This window comes from Ceratotherium simum, chromosome 10 (assembly GCF_057802395.1).
Source record: "Ceratotherium simum simum isolate JZ-2026a chromosome 10, ASM5780239v1, whole genome shotgun sequence".
NCBI classification, from domain to species: Eukaryota; Metazoa; Chordata; class Mammalia; order Perissodactyla; family Rhinocerotidae; genus Ceratotherium; species Ceratotherium simum.
Window position 1 is genome coordinate 57,661,858 of NC_141909.1, and position 21,335 is coordinate 57,683,192.

Sequence of the window (21,335 nt, forward strand, 5' to 3'; positions counted from 1 at the left end):
TAGTGGCAAAGAGCTCACTTCGTATTGTGGCACAGAGCTCATTATCTACTTCTATCATTTTTAGATTCTCTCTCCCCAAAACTATTTCTTTTGAACAGCTTTTAACATACTTCATACATCTTTGTACGAAGAGCAATAAAGAAAAATTTACTTAATAAAAACTAAAAAGCAATGTAGACGGACAGAACAGATAATACACTTGCTGATTCTAAGCCACACTGTATCTCACATATCAGCATAAAGCTTACTGTATCACGCTACACCACAAAATGAACGTCAAAGAAAACTGCCAACTTTGAGGGAGAAGTGTGAGTTTTAATTTACCTGTAATTATCCCTGCCTACTCAAAATATGATAACCACATAAGACCAAGGAGTTTGTTTACCTGATTGTCACCTCAGTTGACATACTAGCATTGGTTGCAACACTCCACCAAATTTTAACTGAAATTCTAATCCTTACTTGTTGCTTAACATGTCTTCAAACAGTTTATAGTATGATCCAGCAATGAAACTAAAAGTTGATGATCTGACACACTCTAGGCAATGTAAACTGCATGGCTAAACAAATGCTATACTCAGTTCAATGTTCTCTTTGTATCTTTAATGTACTGTTTTCCAGGTCTCTCTGCTTCTAATATTAAATTAAAGGTCTGTCTTAAAGCCAACATCTTAGAATACAGAAAACATAGTAGTTAAATCTACGTAATTATTCATGCTAAATATTCATCTAAGGATAAGTGAATTACTAATAAAGCAGTAAGAGAAGACTATACGAAAAAGAATAGGATGAAACTAACCCTTCCTCTAAATAGTTATCAAAACTTTCTATGAAGAGATTAAATTTCAAAGATTTTATAAATAGAAAGGATAAGAAAATGAAAAAAGTATTTTTGGTATGCTGATTTTTTGGGGAAATGAATGGAACTGACAGAAAGTTATATAATTGGTTAGCCCCGAGGATAAAGAGTAAGTGGGGTGAATCAAATCACTCTGTAGTTCAACTTCTTCCACATCCCTACATGATATTTACTCAATCCCAAAAGCAAAGCAGAGGATCAAGTCAACTTTACAGAGTGCCTTCTTAATAATGCAAAGCTCTAGGCAAAGTAAGTGCTATGGGGAGATAGAACAATGAGCCATCAAGATCCCAATCTTCAAGGAGCTTAAATTTAATAGAGGTTCTAAAACATGTATGTCACAGCTAAAATATAACGCAAACAGCAATTACTATTAAGTGGGCGGCATAAATAAAATCCGATAGATAAACAAAGGGAACAGAAATTATGTTCAGTAAGGAGAAATGGGAAAACTTAATGGAAAAGATAGAATTTGAGCTAGACACTGAAGGACTGAATGGAAGAGTATAGGAAGAAGACTGGACAGAAATATGGACAAGACTGAAAAGATCAAAGTATGAATGTCATTCTAAAAAATCTGAATTTCATTCAACAGAATGGAAAACCACTGAGGTTTTCAACGGTGTAATAAATTAACTGGAATTGTTCGTTTAAGATTCCTCTCACAACATACGTAAAATGAATGGGTTGAGGTAGGTGAATGAAAATGTTTATGTGGGTGGGGGAAGTGGACACTAGATAAAGTGAATACAGTTAGTAGGATGATATAATAATCTAATCAAAAAGTAACTAGAATCTGAAATACGGTTAAAGCCTCTGGGAACCAGAAGGAAGACAAATACGAGTTTCATTATGTGTTAGACAGACAGGGTTTGCCAACTAATCAAATGTTGGGAAGAGGCTTTTAGTTTAACTTTTTTCTTAAATAAAATTAGTGTTTGCACTTTAATTAAAATAAAATTTAAATAGTAGAGAGTGACATTAAATGAAAAAGTGTCTCCTGCCTTATTCTCAGTCCCTCAATGTAATCATATTTAATCATTTGTATTTTTATTTCTTCAACTGGCTACTACAATAATTCTAAATAATATATTCACACTGCTACGTATATACTGTGAAGAATTTAATCTCTTGATCATGTATACAAGGAGACAAGAAGAATGTTCATTGTGTATAACTTGTAATAACTAAAAACTGAAAACAAATGTCCAACAACAGAAAAGTAGACGAATATATAGTATAAATACCAAAATGAAAACTAAGGCTACATATATCAATATAGCTAAATGTAAAAAAATGAAAACTAAGGCTACATATATCAATATAGCTAAATGTAAAAAAATGTTAAGTGAAAAAGCAAGTTGCAGAAGTAAAGTTATATCTCCATTAAGATTAAATAGATGAAAATAATACTATATATTGCAAAATAATACATATTATGAAAGTATAAACACACATGCATCAGTATCATAAACCAAATTCAAGAGGGAAGGACAGGAAATGTATCTGTTATGTTCTATTTCTTAAAAAATAAAAAGCTCTGAAGCATACGGAGATGTGACAGACGTTTGTTTTATTGTTCTCTATAATTTTCTTTTAAATTGAAACATTTCATACTTTTTTTGAAGAAAAAAGTTTACATTAAATACTGAGTGTATTAAAAGTACCCTTCCATTATCTACTACGTAATTCTTTTGAATGTCACTTCAGAAAAAGCTATTTCATTCCGGCACTATTTATCGCCCTACTGACCTCTGCTGGTCCAACAAGGGAGAGGATACTGCAGTTGTCTTCCTGTCTTTCTTGCCAGCTGAAGATGATGACTTAGGGCTTGATTTTCGCTTTGGAGATTTGCTAGACTTTCTTAGAGAAGGTGATGGAGATAATTTTGATCTAACCACTTCTGGTGAAACCTTTCAAAAGAATTCAGTTGAGTCGATTCAAAAACTCCTCCAATCATGGTTGTTATAATCAGACAACAAAGCATGTGTTTTCAAATCATACCGAACTTGAGATGAAACATTAAGTGTTATGATAGCCACCATGTATTGATATTAGTCTGACTCCTGAACCTACGCTTTTAACCAATATGCTACTTAATTGCCCTAACATAACACTAATATCAATAAAGCAAACTAAAATTATATTTCAAAATCTCAGAAAAATCACAAATTATATTCAAATAAATTCTCTTTCTCTTTACTCTTTAGAAATGAAACAAGTATTCTAGAAATAGCACAGGCCTAAAAAACAGACATATGTAGATTCAAATCCCATTTTACATTAGCTGGGACTCTAGGCAATAGAACTTCAGTTTTGTTCACCTGTTCAATAGCAAAAATATTTCCTATTTATCTAGAGTAATGTGAAGATTAAATGATTAAAAAACATATGAAGTGGCTGATATACACTAAGCTGACCAACGTATCAATATCCTAATAAAATTTAAGACATAGCAAGCAGCTAATGAGATCTCTGATCAATATCTATGTTGATGTTAATTACTAACATATATTTCAACAAATAGCATACCTCCTTTTTAATAATAATTTCTTCTCTCTTCTCCATGTTTTCTTGTTCCAGCTTCATTAATTCCCGCTGTATTTTCTGACGCTTCATTTCCAATGACAACTCATGAACATAATCATAATTAATATCTCCATTGTCAGAATCTTTAAAATAAAATTTTAATTACTTATCAGAAACTATCATGATTATTTATACCAAAAATTAAAGAATTTTTTATACAAATTAAAATGGTAGATTCTTTTATTAGAATTACATACTTCTAAAAGATAAAAAAAATATATACTGTTTCTCTCAAGGATTAAAATCAATATGGCTGATTTCTTTATGAAAAGTCACACATTTTTAAGATTCCTAGGTTTTCTGGGAGTTGTGTGGGGGTTGGGCTTTTGGTTAGGAGATGGATTTTTAAAAGATACAATTAAAACACTCAGCTATAAATTCTAAGCATTAAAGATACCAAAGCCTTCAATATTTCATGCTGCATATGATGTGATTCATTATCTCTTTGATTTTCTTAAAGATTAAACAGTATCAAATAAAGGTTACATTTGGAATACATTGTTTCCATAGTTTTATTGTTTTTTTATTGGTGACACAACTAATTTGTATCTAAAAATAAACTAATTTTAATACTAATGTGTACATGAGCTAATTTCTGAAGGATCTGTAATGTTCTCAGTAAAAGTAATTTGTATGAGTTCCTTAGATTAGAACTGTCCATCTCCCTCAACGGATCTGATACCATGTCTCTATTTCCAATGAAAAGAATATGAAGGTTGATTAAAGAAAAAAAAAGGAAGAGTTGTGTGCAGAGCTATTTCATTACAATACATGCAAGTTTTCAGCAGCTACTGGCACTGCCACTCAACCTCTCACCCTCATTTGCTATAAATGCCAAGAAGCCTGAAGGAGAGAATTTCACTGACTTCTATCCTAACAGATGATCATGTTGGGCTTGACCGATTACAAACGGAGGTGCCTTCTCAAACTACACTTTTAGCACTTAAGATCACCATTTCTTAACCTTGGGTAAAGAAAGAAAATGAAGAACTAAAAAACAATAATGATAAGCAGTCCTATTTGATTGCTTAAAGCACAAGAAAATGGACATCACTGTCATGTATAGATAAAATACATTAGAATGCCAACTATCCATTCATGCTTGGGGACTGAGAGGGTAGCTATATATCTGCTATCTGTGTGACTAAACTTGATTACTCATCTTATATTGGAGTATGATGACAATTTCTCAGTAAACAGATAAAACAGACTAAATCACACTTTTCAGTCAGAAAGCAATTACTAAATGTTTAAAGGCATATAGCTTTTACTAGATAATATAATTAGAGATACTGAATTTAATTAAGTGAATAATGGCTATCTCTAGTTACACTTTTACATTCCGTTGAGACACTTCACATCAGTGAATAATAGGGCTCAATGATCCAGTTTGACTGTGTTCTTAAATTATTAATAGATAGATAAAATTCTATAACCAAATACCAAGGATAAAACAAAAGAAAAGAGTAATTAATTGAGAAGAATGATTTACAGTGTCTTTGAAGGTATTATTAATAATGCTCTGCCCATCTAAAAACGCCTATCTGAAGATATCACCAACAGAGAATAATCTAAGAAATAAGAAGTTGGCTTTCAGTCTTTAATTCCAGCCACCCAACCAAGGTGGGTAGGCCTGAGCAGTTAAAATATATGTCAAAGTCAATGAACTACAGCTAATATATTTTGCTTAGAGGAAAAGCTCTCAAGTCTTTACTCAGAAACTACTTATTCTTATTTTATGCATATTACAATCAAAAGACATTTTCCTAGCCTATAAGAGATGGGCTACTGCAGGCACACTGCAACTGATATTCTCCTGACAAAAAAAGAAAAATTGGAAAGCACAAAACATAAGATGGAACTCAAAGATAAAAGTCTAAAACCATTTAATAAATTTAGAAAATGTCTCCCATATCTTACACCTTAAGGTTATCACTATAATTGCCTTATAAAAACTGATCCATATAGATAATTCTAAGTCATCAGGAAAATATTAAACATAATTAGACTGGTACATTTGACAAGGCAGAGTTTTTAAGAATATATAACAAAAATACATGCAATACATAAGAAAAGATTGCCATTCTTTACATAAAAAGAATTCTTACTAATTAAAAAAAGAGGGGGTAAAGGACATGAGTAGGCAATTCACAAAAAGAAAGAAATGCAAATGATATATAAATATGCCTTTTTCATGTATTAAAGAGCTTTTTTTTTTCCCTAATTATAATATTACGCATCAGCAAAGGTACAGATAAAATGCATGTTCATTCTCTGGTGGTAGCAATGTAAACTAATACATCTATCCTGGAAAATAATTTGGCAATATGAGTAAAAGCCTAAAGAACATTCATACCCTTTAATATAACAATTTTACTTACAGTAATCTATTACGTGCAAATAATCATAGACATATAAAAAGTATATGCATAAGGATTAAAGACTATATAGATATATGAATACTTCCTTTTGTCTTTAATGTATACATTCTCACCGTCTAATTCTTAATTCTTAAGTACACAGAGTAAAATATGAAATTCCCTTTACGTTCCTCCCACTGCCATCCTTAACTACAGTGTTTACACTGTTAAATAGTTTAGTGTTGTATGCATAAACATAAGCCTTAATATTTATACTCTTAATAACGGGACTAAAACTACAATCTTGCCCTATAGAAAGATCCTTCCACGTCATACATAGAGGTCAACTACCTTCATTTTAACACCTGCACAGCATTTCATGATATGAACATACCACAATTTATTTAACCAGTTTCCTTCTGACAGATATTTAGTTTGTTTTCAATATTTTGCTGTTATACACAAGACTTCAATGAATATTTTGATACCTACCTTGGTTCACATGTGCAAGTATTTCTTTAGGACAGATTTCTCATACTAGATTTGCTGGATCAAAGATAAGTATAATTTTTATTTTTAGTATTGCCAAACTGCACTCCACAGCTTTACCAACGTAAACTCCCACTTGATAATATTAGTATTTTTCATTTCTGCCAATCTGATGGATGAAAAATGCTATGTCTTTATTTTCGTTGGCATTCTCCTGCAGTAAGCCTGAGCATTTACTGGCCATTTCTATTTCCTCTATGAATTACCTACCCAATTTTGGGATTTTTTTGCCCATTTTTCAACTGGACTATCTTTTTCTTATATTATTTGTGGAAGCTCATTACAGTCATGTGCTGCATAATGACATTTCAGACAACAACGAACTGCATATATGACAGTGGTCCTATAAGATTAGTACCATTAGCCTACGTGTGTAGTAGGCTATACCATCTAGGCTTATATAAGTACAATCTATGATGTTCCCACAATGATGAAATTGCCTAACGACGCATTTCTCAGAACACGTCCCCATTGTTAAGTGACGCATGACTATATAGGTACATAGTGTTTTTACTATATGCTTACATGCTACACATGTCAAATATTTCTATTTTTAACTTCTGTGTTTAGTTTTACAGAAAATTTAAATCTTTATGTAATCAAATCTTTTATGGCTTCTGGGCTTTATGCCTTATTATAGGAGGATGTACCAACCTTCAAGGTTCATACATTGTCTCTTCTACTGCAATGATACTTTTTGCTTTTTATGTTACTGCATTGGTCCTTATGGTAAACAAATAAGAGAAGTTCAAGGAACCAAACAGAAAACACAGACTTGGGGGTGGGGGACTGAAATACAGGAAGCAACTAGACAATAACAAGTTTTATAGGTACTATAAGAATTTGTACTTGATCCTGAAGGCAATGGGAAATCAGAGAATTTTAAACAGGGGAATGAAATGAACCAATTTATCCCTTCAAAAGCTCACTTTGCAACTCACAGAATGAGAGAAGATATTTGCAATACATATATCTGATAAAGATCTTATATCCAGAATATATAAAGAATTCTCAACAATTAAAAAATAGATAACACAATAGGAGAATAGGCAAAAGTCTGGAATAGCCAGTTTTCAAAACAGGTTATACAATGGTCAACAAACGTGAAAAAGTCCTCAACTTCATTAGTCATTAGGGCAATGCACACTAAAACAGTTAGATACCACTACACACCTCCAGGATGGTTAAGACGAAAAAGGTAAAAAATATCACATGGGTAATGACAACCATTTTTGACTTGACATTATCTACTAAAGATGAACATATGCAAACTCCATGACCCAGTATCTTACTCCCAGGCATAAGCTCAAGAGAAATGGATACACAGTTACCAAAAGATATGATTAAGAATAGTAATAGCACCTTATTCATAACAGCCCCAAATCGGAAATCACTCAATTGTTTATCAAGAGCAGAATGGATAAATTATGGTATATTCATACAATGAAATACTTTATAGCAATAAGAATTAACTACAAGTATGGACAACAAATAATATGGTTTAATCTCACAAATATATTGTAAGCAAAAGAAGCTAAAAACAAAAAGAGTACTTGCTATAGATTCCATTTACACAGAAGTCAAAAACAGACAAAATAATCAATGGTGGTAGAAATCAGACAGTAGTTACATTTTGGAGACGGGTTGGGAGGTAGCGAGTGGAAAGGGAACACAAGGCGGCTTATAGGATACTGGCAATTTTCTACTTATTGATTTGGGTGCTGGTTATACAAGGCTGCTGTTTGTGAAAATTCCATGAGTTGCACACATGAGAATCGTGCACTCTTCTGAATGTATATTATACTTTAGTAAAAAAATATTTTTAAACATTATTCTGGCTTTCAAGTGGGAAATGAATTAGGAGACAAGACTAACCTCAAGGCAGGAGGTTATTTTGGTAAAATACATTTATAGGCAATAAATAAATATCTTAAGAACTAGAATATGAGTAGTAATTTAGAGAAATAGGTGGTTCTAAAAGACATTCAGTAGGAAGAAATGTCAGAACTCTATATATATCTATCTTAACATATGGAACTCAGATGGAGATATCCAGTTGGTAGATGCCTCAATTGAGAGCTCCAGATATTTGAGTCATTGATACATAGATGTTAATGATGCCTTGAGAGAGCATGATTTTATCCGGAAGGAAAAATTAAAAGTGAGAAAAGGATAAGCTTGGCAAGGAGAAAACAAACAAAAGTCCTAGAAGCTGCTTCTAGAGACAAGTAGTTCTCAAAGAGTGGTCTGAGGATTCCTGGCGGTCCCCGAGACAATTTCGAAAGTTCCAGAAGATCACAAATAGTTCTGTAATACTACATTATTTGCCTGGTTTACTCATTCTCTCCTGAGTATACAGTGCAGTTTCCTAGAAGTCACAGGATATGTGATATCACTAACAGATTGAATGTAGAAGCAGATACGAAAATCAGATATCTTCTATTAAGCCAGGTATTAAGAGGATTTGCAGAAACATGTAAAACATCGCCACTTCCTCACAATTTTTATTTTTGCTTTCCAAAGCACAGTCATTTTCCATAAAAGTATATGTTGGGATATTTATTATTGCCATTGTCAAATGAATAAATATTTTAAAAATTTCTCAGATTCAATTTCTAAGATGGTAATTACTGACACACACAATCTGCAAAGACAAAAGCTCTTTGGGGTCCTTAAAAAGAGTGAAAAGTATTCTGAGACCAAAAAGTTTGAGAATATTAATAAAGACCAATTTCTACTGAGCCAACTTAAAATTGCTATTCACTTTAGATTGAAAGTGCAGAAGCTAAGTCTACTAAACCAGTTCAGTCTCACTACCTGGGGTTTGAGGTGAGTGACTAACTCCATGCTTCAATATCCTTCAGACAGACACTTTTAAACCACAGAGATACACAACGATCAAAATCTGTGAGTTTCAATCAAGAGAAAACATAAGAAATAGCCATGTGAGTATTTTATATGTAGAACTACTATAAAAGCCATACAGGGCCGGCCCGTGGCTTAGCGGTTAAGTACGTGTGCTCCGCTACTGGCAGCCCGGGTTCGGAACCCCGGGCGCGCACTGACGCACCACTTCTCCAGCCACGCTGAGGCCGCGTCCCACATACAGCAACTAGAAGGATGTGCAACTATGACATACAACTATCTACTGGGGCTTTGGGGGAAAAAAAAGGAGGAGGATTGGCAATAGATGTTAGCTCAGAGCCGGTCTTCCTCAGCAAAAAGAGGAGGATTAGCACGGATGTTAGCTCAGGGCTGATCTTCCTCACAAAAAAAAAAAAAAAAGCCATTTACTCACCTTCTAAAAGAATTTCATACATAAAAGGCTCTTGTAGTAAAATCACTTGAGTTCTTTTAAAGATGATAGTTTAGAGCAAAGACTTGGAAATCAACATTTAAGGGGCAGATAGAATACAAGGAGCCTTTATGTAAGACCAAAGGGCTTGAACAAGAAGACAGAAAACTTGCAGAGTGATAGATGGAAGCCAAGGGGAAAGTGTTTCAAGAAGACAGAGGCTCTCAGATGTGTCACATGCTGCAGAAAGGTTACAGAGGACGGAGACAAGTATGTCTCCATTTAGTTAGCAAAGAGGAGGTTATTAGTGACCTTGAAGAGCAGTTTTAATGATAACATGGATCAGAAGACTGAACAAGTATGAGGTGAAAAAGTAGAGATGGCAAGGTATAGAACTCTTTCAAGAATTTACTTGTGAAGTAGGGATAAGCAGGGTGATGGCTAAAAGTAATAAGGGAGAAGAGAAAATGCGTCAAGATGGATGTTAAAGATATAAAGAGAACGTATAATAAATGAATAAGGTTGCAGAGGTGGGAGGAAATCAGATCCAGAATACAGGGGAATATAACCTTATACAGCAGGAGGCAGGCCTCTTACACAGAACAAGAGGGAAGTAAAAAAGTTTAGGTATAAATAAAAGACTAGTTTGTAGGTGTGGTGGGAAGAAGTTGAGGGAGTTTGTAGATAAAGAGTTCCATCATCTCTGTGAGTAAGTAACAAGCAGGAGAAATGAAGGCATTGGAGATTTTAAGGAGAGGGTTTGAAACAGCTCCTATGAAGACAAGGAGAGAACTGACTTAGGCTTTTCTGAATCTTTTAAATTTTCAATAATTGCAATGCATTATTGTAATAGGAACAGAGAAATTTTTACTTTTGAAGATAAGAAGTATCCAATATATTTCAGAATATATTTTTTCCAAAAATACTTAAAATGAAAAGAAAGAATGTTGGGTGTGTTAAGAGGTAATCCCTTAGTATGTAAGGAAAAGTTAGCTATCCAATCTTGAACAGTAAAGGTGTGTAATATTTTATTTCAATATATTAACTAATTAATTAACTACAATAGGACATTATAGCTGCCTTTACTGTCTTGTAGGAGGTATTAAATTGGCTTATAAAATCCCAATGAACTAATCATAGGGAAGTTTCCTATTCGTTCTTAGAAGCAACTTTTTAACAGACAACACTGTCCAAAGATGGAATGGATTTCCTTAAAAAGTACTGATGTTCAAATTACTGCAGAAGCATTTAGAGTACTTTTCAAGTATTAGTCTATGTGTCTTAAGAGATTGTTCTTAAATACAGTAGTAAATATTTTGGGCTTCAGGCTCCTGGCTGTCTCAAGTACTTAACTCATCCATGGTAGTTCAAAAGCAACCACAGAAAATATGTAACCAAATGGGCATGGTTGTGTCCCAATAAAACTTTATTTGCAAAAACAAGTGCCTGGCTCAGAAGCTAGAATTTTCTAACCCCTGGTCTAAGTTTTCAGCTTACTGCTGAGGAAGTGGCTTACATTCTTAAACTCTTTAGTTTTGTCATCTATAAGTAGAGTAAAAAAGCTAATGAATTACTGAGGTCATTATATGACTTACATTAAAATGCCCAGCATATCCAATGCATTCAACAAACGTAGAGTTCCCTTTCTCTGTATTTGGTAGTGTAAGGCTATAGTGCTCGGCTTCCAGAAGTGAAGAAGAGAGAACATTCATGGTGTGGAAAATAAATGCTTATTTGTTAAGACAAGACTCAAAGATGATTTTGCTAATTTTTCATGAAGAAATCCCAGGTCTCAATTATCATCTGATTAAGATTTCTTCTGAAAGATGAAAGTCAACAATTTCTTGGAAATAATTTTCCCAGGTCTTTAAGATTTAAAAAATCTCACCTTTAATATTTTATGTAAAACAAACATAAATTTAGATTTAATTTTTTTAACCTTGGTATTGAAGAATTTAAAAGTTTTACAAATGTAACAAAATTCCAAAGGACTGTGGTGCTGCATAATAAAGTTTTAGGGGGGAAAGAGAACGGGGAAATTGAAAAACACAGTGCAAACAGCTTTCTCTGCCTTTGTTCTGCTACTATATGCCATTTTCTGCATTATAACTCAATAAGGTAAAAACAAGGCAATAAGATGATTCTGAAACAATAGGGAGATCACAGTTGAGACAAGTGTTTTGAAGCCCACAAAAAGTCTACAAAGTGAATAATAAATAAATTGACTATATAAACAAAGATTTTTGAAACTCACCATCTCTATTAGTTTCCCATTCTACATTTTCTTCTTCACTTTCTGGAGTTCTCTCCTTAGTGATTTTTATGTCTTCCTTTTCCCTATGTCTCCCTCTTGAAGAGTCTTTCTAAAAAGTACATACATACATACAGATTACTATATTTTTAAAAACCATATGAAGTAGTTACTGTAATACAGAATATTTCTAACTTCATTCACCTTTGTTTCACTAAAGAATAAGTTTTGCAAATAATTACTTATCGACGAATGAGAGGAAGTGACAAGCTCTAGTGTAGCACCACAATGAAAACACTATACTCTATTTTCCTAAAGAACAGCAACTTAGTAAATGTAAGGAGTGACTAAGATTTTAAAATACAGAACGCAAATCTAATACTTTAATAAGCATTTGAAAGTATACTACATACTAAGTTTCTATGTGAAAATCACAGGGGAAAAGACAGTTTAAAATGGATAAAATGTAACAGAAGGATTTATGACTATTAAAAAATGACTAAAAAAGGGCTGCACCATTCACAGCAGACTCTCAAAAATAATTGCTGATCTACGACTTGCCATACACTAACGTAAGAGCATTTTCCTACATACCTAAAGATAAATCCAAACTCATTTAATAATTTTATAAATGCTTTTAAAAGAGATTTTCCCTATGTTGATGAAACCAAAATGGTAGCTAAAATAGAACATTAGTCCTTATATTGCAGCTAAAAAACAGAAGGTTTTACATTTTACTCCAGGTGTAACAGCAGCCTTTAGACAAAACAATCGTAATTCAGCTTATAAAATTTAATAAGTATCCAATTACATAACATAAAGACTCCAAATCACATTTTACTAAGTGGTAAGAAACTAAAGTAACCAGTGTCATATAACTGTTATTTACCCATCACAGTGTTTCACTTAACACTCTAAATCCTGACTATGAAGGACTAACAGACAAGAACAATAAGTGCTGGAAGTTCTTTCTGGGCATTACTAGACATAAAATTTGGCTGCTTAAACCATAAATGAATTTCTCTGTGAAGTCTTCTTTTTAAAGAATTCTAGTATATATTATAACTGGCCCTAAATTTTACATATTTAGGTATGCAGTCCTGTTGTAAGCATTACTTGCTAAACGGCATATATGGTTGCTAGTAGGACAACAAAGGCAGACAAAAATCATTAAAAGATATACAAGAGTAGAACCAGCTATGGAAAAACGGTAAAAGGTCAAAAAAAAAGAAATGAGCTTCTATTTATACGTAAGACAAAAGGAAAAAAGGAACACAATTTTTATTCTGAAAATATATTCTGTCAAGTATCAATGAAGAACTATTGCATATCCCATGCAACTTCTGAATGTTCTATGGATTAAACCCACTATAAATATACATTAGTACATATTGTATCAAAAATTTTTATAGGAAGTTATCCCCAAATTATGGAATAATATATTCTGTGTTTTCTGTCTTATTAAAGTATTATGTAATATCCAACTACAAGTTAAGTTGAAAAAGTTTTCAGAGCAGTAGTGCTGGTACTCCAAAATAAACAAAATAATCTGCAAATTGGTAACAGAATATTTTTAACAGATTTAGAATCAGAAACGTAATAATTTCATTAATAATTTATGTAAATATTTCATATTTACCCTACATATTAAAGTGATATAAATTTTGAGTTGCCTACTATTTTTCAATACGACTCTGATACTGTCCCCAGAGATCATACATAACTTCTACTATTAAGTACTACAGACTGAATGCAGGCTTCAATATGTGGCGAAATTTCAGGGTAGGAGATATGTTTCCTTCTAAAACTTTGTCACTATCCTGCCTCAAATCATAATATAGGAAATTATTTTGATAACACTTATTAAGAAGGCTCAGGTCATTTTTAAAAATGTCATATTTCCTCATTTTCTCCACTTTAACAGTGTATAACTTGTTTAGGCATGTTATTCCTTTGTCAAATAAAGTTATTTCCCCTTTTTCTTATCACATTCAAATGAATAGGGTCTGATATTACTTGTCACACGAAGTACAGAATGGTCTGTTCTTTGACCTTTCTGTATTTCTTGAACAGAATGGCTTGTCATCTTACTTGTCTTAAATTCAAACATATTAGTTAAAGTGCAGACATCTGATCACTTTATGATGTATTCTAAATTAGTTATCCTGGAACATGTACATGTTGAAATACTTGTTAAAGAACCACAATATTTTAGCCAGTACCTCTGGGACAAGATATTTTAAAAATTCAGAATTTTTTTGGATTTCAAAATATATTAAGGTACACTGACAGCAGAGTCTGGAGCAGCAACCTGTGATCAAACATACTAACATTTCTGCAGCACAACATGTGAATTCACCAATTGCATAAAAACTATAACTAGCTTCATGTCAATTAAGATCAAGTTTTGCTGCCAAATAAGTCTATGCCTAACTTAGGGAAAATGCGTGGTTTTAAAAGTTTCTTACATTTCAGAAATGCAACAAACAACTGTGGATTTTTACTTTAAATTACTTTCATTTTATTTCTACTTTATCTTATATTCATATTCATTTCTTAAACATTATACATATGGGAAGATTATATTCACTATGAATTTTTTTTTTGATAGTAAGGAAGCATCACCAAGAATTTGATCTAAAAAGAAGTATTGAGGCTAAAAGAGTTGAAAACTAGTATTATAATAACTAGATCAGCAACTAGAATAATAAAGTGTTCGAGGTCTTTGTAAGCAATATAATCCAAACTTTCACCCCTTGTAGAAAATTTCTTCTTAAATACTGCATGGCTATAGAAGTCTTCTGTTAGAAGAATTTCAGGAAAAAAATTTACTCCCAAGGTCTCCACTGATAGCTCTTCACTGTTGTACCCCCTTTGGCCCCATTTTCAGACAGTTCTAATTATTAGAAAATTCTTTCTTACAATGATCACAACTTTCTTATACCTCTCCAGAATTTCTACTGATTGGAAGTAGTTCTGACGCCTGGAATCGTGCAAAACAAATCTAACACTTCTTCCACATGATAACCCTGTAAATATCTGAACACTGTTACTAAATCTCTTCACTATCCTCTTATGCCAGGCCAAAGACACTGTACACATTGATCACACATTAACATTTCATGATTTTCACACCTCTCATCACTGTCATCTTCTCTGGGCAAACTAATTTGACAGTGTGCTTCAGTAAAACGTATAAGTTAACCTAGTCCTGCCAGAGCAGCTACTTCTCCTGGTGTAGAACTGAAATCACACTATTATCAATGAAGTCTACCTTGGTTTTTGAAGGAAGGAGTTTAAAAAAGAAACTATAATCTTCTAAACTATATAAATTTAGACTACAATCTCACATAAAATGAAGTCTAGAAATAGGGTAAACTTCAGGGCGGGATGATTTAGTAACATGCTGAAATCATCAGACATCGAATTTTCTTGTTGTTTTTTTCCTTTCTCACTGCTCTGCTATTCCTAATGTTGACTTCACATTAAGGCATATTTTCTTTTACCATAATAACAAGCAATCCAGGTTTCCTCAGTGTGCCTCTCTCCAACCACAAAATAAGAATTCTTTTCTTCAGTCTGAGTAGGCCAATTTCACTCACACAGCCACATCTGAACCAATAATTGATATCAAGGTAATGGCCAGAGGCTAAATGATTTAGGCCTGGTTCCTGAATCAATCGAATCAGCAAGGAGAATGAGATTATCATGACTACATTAGACAAATCAGGGCCCAGCAATGAACCTGGGGTCAATTCTCCAAACCACAATGTTACTACAAAAAGAAAAAACGAAGGAATGAATTCTGGGGAGCTAAAAACAATTTACTCTACACTTTTGGTACTATACTTCACCTTCTCAAAGTAAATGCCACACTTCTGACAACTGCATAGGCCATAACAGACTTTCCAAACTAGTAACCATCTTCTCTGTTCACCTTTACTATTCACATTTCAGACCCTCCTTCTAAGGTCATTTTCCATCTTCCATATGTATATCCTTTTAGGCATTCTCTAGTGAAGGTCTCCTGGTAGTCAACACTCTCAATTTTATCTGGAAACTTCTTTATTATATCCTCATTCTTGAAAAACAGTTTTGCTAGGTAAATAACAATGGGTTGACAGATATCTCAGCACTCTGAAAATATTATTCCACTGTCTTTTGGTTTCCATTGTTGTTACAAATGTCATTCTATTGCTCTTTTAGAGGAAGATTTGCCTTTTTTCTCCAGGTTTCTAAAATTTTCTCTATGCCTCTAGTGTTTTGCAATTTCAAGATAATATTCTACTTGATATGTATTGTGCTTTCTGTATCTGTAGATTTATGTTTCATCAATTATAGAAAATTCTCGGCCTCTATTTCTTTGAATGCTGCCCTTTCCACATTCTACTTATTCCTAGGATTCCAATTAGATGTACATTAGATTTTCTTAGTATTTCTCCCACATTTCTGAGCATCTTCAATATTTTCTGTAACCTTGTCTTTACATGCTGCATTCTGAATAAATTCTTCAGTTCCATCTTCCAATTTACCAATTCTCTCTTCACAGATGAGCCAAGGCTTAGTCTCCGACCAGCTCTAATACTTGGAGAAGGCTCAATGTCACCACAGCTTTCATATTTGCTGCTCAATTCTTAGATTCAATTTTCTGTTTTTGTTTCTTTGTTTTTGCTAATGTTTTGTGTAAACAGCAATGCATTAAAAATGTGTTTGTTGTTGCTTATCCAGGATCTAGTTTTATTGTAGTAGGAGTACCCTCAGAGTACACAGTCCATAATAATGCTGAAAGAGGAAGATTAATACTTCCTTTGCAATCATACCAAACTCTGCCTATTGTTTAAAGCATAGTCAACTAGTTCCACTTCGACTTATCCACACCTATTGTCAGGTCAAGCCACTCTATGCCACACTAGTGCAACTGACATTTTGTGCCTAAGATCAAGTCTATCAACGTGAGTTTCTGCTTGGTTAATGACTGAGAGGAGTATTAATAAGTGTTAAATGCATTAGATGAGATAAAAGAAGATGGGAAGGGAAAAAATCTACTTCAACTACCTCTTCCATTTATACTATATAATCTCATCTCTTACACCTGATTTCCTTAAATCTTTCCAAAATGACTTGAAGGAACTTTCTTTGAGAGTAACAGACAAAAATTATCTCAGAACATTTAGTCAAAGAATGACTCAATTACTTATATACCAACAAAGTTCTCCCCTTTTACCAATATTCATTTTAGAATATTTATATAAATTTGTCCATTACTAGCCTAAAGCTCTTATCATTCATAATAATAATTCCCTACCACACTGAGAATATAATATCAAGTTTTTAAACATTCAATTTTTATACAAAGTGTATGTTTTTCTTCCCTTTTATTTTTAAAGAATAATGATTCCAAATCCTATTGCTCTAAAAGTATACTTAGTTTCACAAAACACTAACATTATCAGCAAATTCCTGAATTTTCTTTCAGCAGCCCTAGAATTAATGTTAATCCACATTTTTCTTTTCTGTCATTTACTACCACGTATTATATCAAAGCTATTAACAATTTTAAAAGCTATTATTAATTTTAAAAAGATTATGATTCTCACTTTAATGTTTTTGAATCTTTTCAATGGACACTTCTGATTAAGGCTGAAAACTTTAAATAATAAACAGCAATGGTTCATTGTTGTTTTTTGGCCTGAACATTAGCCCAACAACTTAGCTCAGTCTATAGCTTTTAGAATACATATAATCTGACATTTTGAAATTGTAAAATTATTCACAGACGTGCAATTTCAGATCCTCTGAATATTATAGAAACAGATACGGTAAAGAAATTTAGGTCTATACTTAGGAAACTGTAGTTTATTTTGCTTATACTGTATTTAAGAAAAATCTCACAATAGGGTTATCAGAGATTTTCTTTCAGGAAGTGGTCACAAAAATTATATTAGCTTGTCTTAGAATAAGCAGAGCCACAAATAAATAAATAAGACTAGAAACTTCAAAAACATTCAACAGATAACAACATTCAAGTCATCTCTAAACACTGCATTAAAAAATTACAATGAAGAAAGAACAGTTATTAGTAACTCTGTACACAATGATACAGCAATGAAGAGCAGAAACTATAGGAGATGGGGAGAGAACTAGACAGAAACACACTACTAACAAAATATTTTAAAAAGACATTCTCAAACCAAGATAGATCAAGTAGACAGATATTAAAAATATAGAAGATCAAAACAACAGACATTTTAAATATACTTTAGAACCTGAAAACCAAAAAATAGAAAATACACCTTCTGTTCAAGCATACAGGGAAAATTCAGAGAAACTGATGACATTGTAGGCCACAAAGAAATCTCATCAAATTAAAAAAAAATAGAGATATAAAGAGCAATAACAGAGAAGTAATTTTTTTTCCCTGAGGAAGATTCGCCCTGAGCTAACATCCATGCCAATCTTCCTCTATTTTTTACTATGTGGACCGCCAGCACAGCATGGGGAACTGAACCCGGGCCACTGAAGCTCAACGTGCTGAACTTAACCACTAGGCCACAGGGGCTGGCCCAAGAAGTAATTTTTTTTAATCAAAAGAACACACACATACAAACAAACAAAAGACTCTTCAATCTGAAAATTTTAAAACACGCCATTAAACTATTATTGGATCATTGGTGAAATTCAAACCAAAAGAGAATTTCCTGAAAATAATGATGATAAACACACAACATATGAGACCCACGGAATTCAGCTAAAGCAGTTATCAGAAAAGTTTACAGCACCAAATACTAACACAAATAAAAATTAAAATAAATAAATGCTCAATCAATTCATCAAAGAAAAGGAATACAGTAAACCAAAGAAGGAATTAATAAAGAAAAAACAGAAATAAATGTGTTAGAAAAGAGAAAGAAAGAACTAATACATACACTCAAAATTCAATTCTTTGAAAATAAACCACTGGCTAACCTAATGAAGAAGTATTCAAAATCAGCTATGACAAAGTGAAAATAGCCATTAGAACAGAGAAAAGTGAAGAAAAACATGAGATTTCTTCACACAACTCTATGCGAACAAGTTTAAAAATCTAGATGAAACTGTTTTCTAGAAAAACACAATTTGCCAAAACTGACTTCAACAAAATCAAGTCTACTAATTTCGAAAAAAAATAAAGTCAAGAACTCCTTCATAAAATACTACCATACTCAGTTTCACATAGGAATTCTACCAAACTTTTAAAGAGCAGAAAATCCCAACACCACTTAAGATATTCCAGAACAAAGCAGGAGGAATATTTTATTATTATAAGGTACTTGGACTACCTGTGAAGCACTATAATGTTATTTGAAAGCAGGCTTGAATTAGCTGTAAATGTACACCGCAAACTCTAGGGCAACAACTAAAAAAAGTAAAAATAACAAGTATAACTGATATGCTAAGAAAGGAGAAAAAAATGGTATAATATAAAATGTTCAATTCAAACCATAAGAGGCACAAAAAGTGAACAACGAACAAGGGTAACGAATAGAAAACAGTAATAAATATAGTAGATAGAAATTCAACTATACCAATAATTACTTTAAACATCAATGGACTAAATGCACCAATTAAAATGGAAAGATTGTCAGAGTGGATCAAAAAACAAGACTCAACTATGTGTTGTCTATGAGAAACCAACTTTAAATATAAAGACACATATAGATTAAAAGGAAAGGGATGGAGAAAGACAGACTGTGCTAATACTAATCAAAAGAGAGTGACAGTAGCTATTAATTTCAAACAGAGGGGACTTCACAGCAAGGAAAGTTACCAGGGAGAAAAAGGGGCATTACATAATGATAAAGGGGTCAATTCTTCAAGAAGACATAACAATCCTTAATACATATGCACCTAAAAACAGAGTATCAAAATATGTGAGGTAAAAACTGATATAACTGCAAGGAGAAATACATGATCCACTATCACAGTTGGAGACTTTAACACCCCTCTATCAGAAATGGACAGATCTAGCAGGCAGAAAATCAGTAAGAACATAGTTGAACTCAAAAGCATCATCAATCTACTAGATATACCTGACATCTACAAACTACTTCATCCAATGACAGTAGAATACACACTCGTCTCAAGCTCATACGGAACATTCACCAAGACAGACCACATTCTGGACCAGAAAACACACTTTTAAAAGAACGGAAATCATACAATGTCTGCTAGGAAGACTAAATATTGTCAAGATGTCAGTTCTTCTTGACCTGATTGATTCATTGTACTGTCATGCGTCACCTAACAACGGGGATACATTCTGAGAAATGGGTGCTTAGGTGATTGTCATTGTGCAAACATCAGTGTACTTACACAAACCTAGATGGTATAGCCTAGTATAGACCTAGGCTATATAGTACTAATCTTACAGGACTCCTGTCATATATGTGGTCTGTCATTGACTCAAATGTTGCTATGCGGTACATGACCATAATCCCAATCAAAATCCCAGCAAGCTATTTGGTGAATATCAACAAACTGATTCTAAAATTTATACAGAGAGGCAAAAGACCCAGGACAGCCAACACAATATCGAAGAAGAACAAAGTTGGAGGACTGGTACTACTTGACTTCAGGACTTATTAAAAAGCTACAGTAATCATGATATTGTGTAATTGGTGAAAGAACAGACAAAAGATCAGTACAACAAAGAGCCCAGAAATAAACCCACACAAACACAGTCAACTGATCTTTGACACAGGAGCAAAAGCAATACAATGGAGAAACAATAGTCTTTTCAACAAATGGTGCCAGAACAATTGGACACCCACACGCAAAAAAATGAATCTAGACACAGATCTTATGCTCTTCGCAAAAATTAACTCAAAATGGATCGTAGACCTAAATATAAAATGCCAAACTATAAAACTCCTAGAAGATAACACAGAATAATATCTAGATGACCGTGGGTATGTCGATTACTTTTTAGATAAAACACCAAAAGCAAAATCCATGAAAGAAAGAATCAATAAACTGGACTTCATTAAAACTATAAACTTCCACTCTGTGAAAGATACTGTCAAAAGAATGAGGAGACAAGCCACGGAATGGAAGAAAATATTTGCAAAAGACACATCTGATAAAAGATTCTTATTCAAAATATACAAATAACTGTTAAAACTCAACAAGAAAACAACTAACCTGATTTTAAAATGGGCAAAAGACCTGAACAGACACCTCACCAAAGATGATATACAGATAGCAAATAAATATATGAAAAGATGATTAACATCATAAGTCATCAGGGACATGCAAATTAAAACAACAATGAAAGACCACTACACACCTATTAGAATGGCCAAAATCTGGAACATTGACAATATCAAATGCTAGAGAGAATGTGGAGCAATAGGAACTCTCATTCATTGCTGGTGGGAATGCAAAATGATAAAG

At 33.0% G+C, this 21,335-nt stretch overlaps 1 protein-coding gene across 6 annotated transcripts in view; it reads right to left on the reverse strand.

Moving 5' to 3' along the window:
- The window catches only part of ZC3H13 (zinc finger CCCH-type containing 13), a 95,997-nt gene that overhangs the window by 54,428 nt on the left and 20,234 nt on the right, over positions 1-21,335 (reverse strand). For all 6 annotated transcript variants that reach the window (XM_014789984.2, XM_087436049.1, XM_014789987.2 and 3 more), the window contains exons 5-7: positions 11,907-12,015; positions 3,392-3,531; positions 2,612-2,772 (exon numbers count right to left, since the gene is read on the reverse strand). In XM_014789984.2, the coding sequence (XP_014645470.1) occupies positions 2,612-2,772; positions 3,392-3,531; positions 11,907-12,015 (410 nt within the window). The remainder of the gene's footprint in view (positions 1-2,611; positions 2,773-3,391; positions 3,532-11,906; positions 12,016-21,335) is intronic.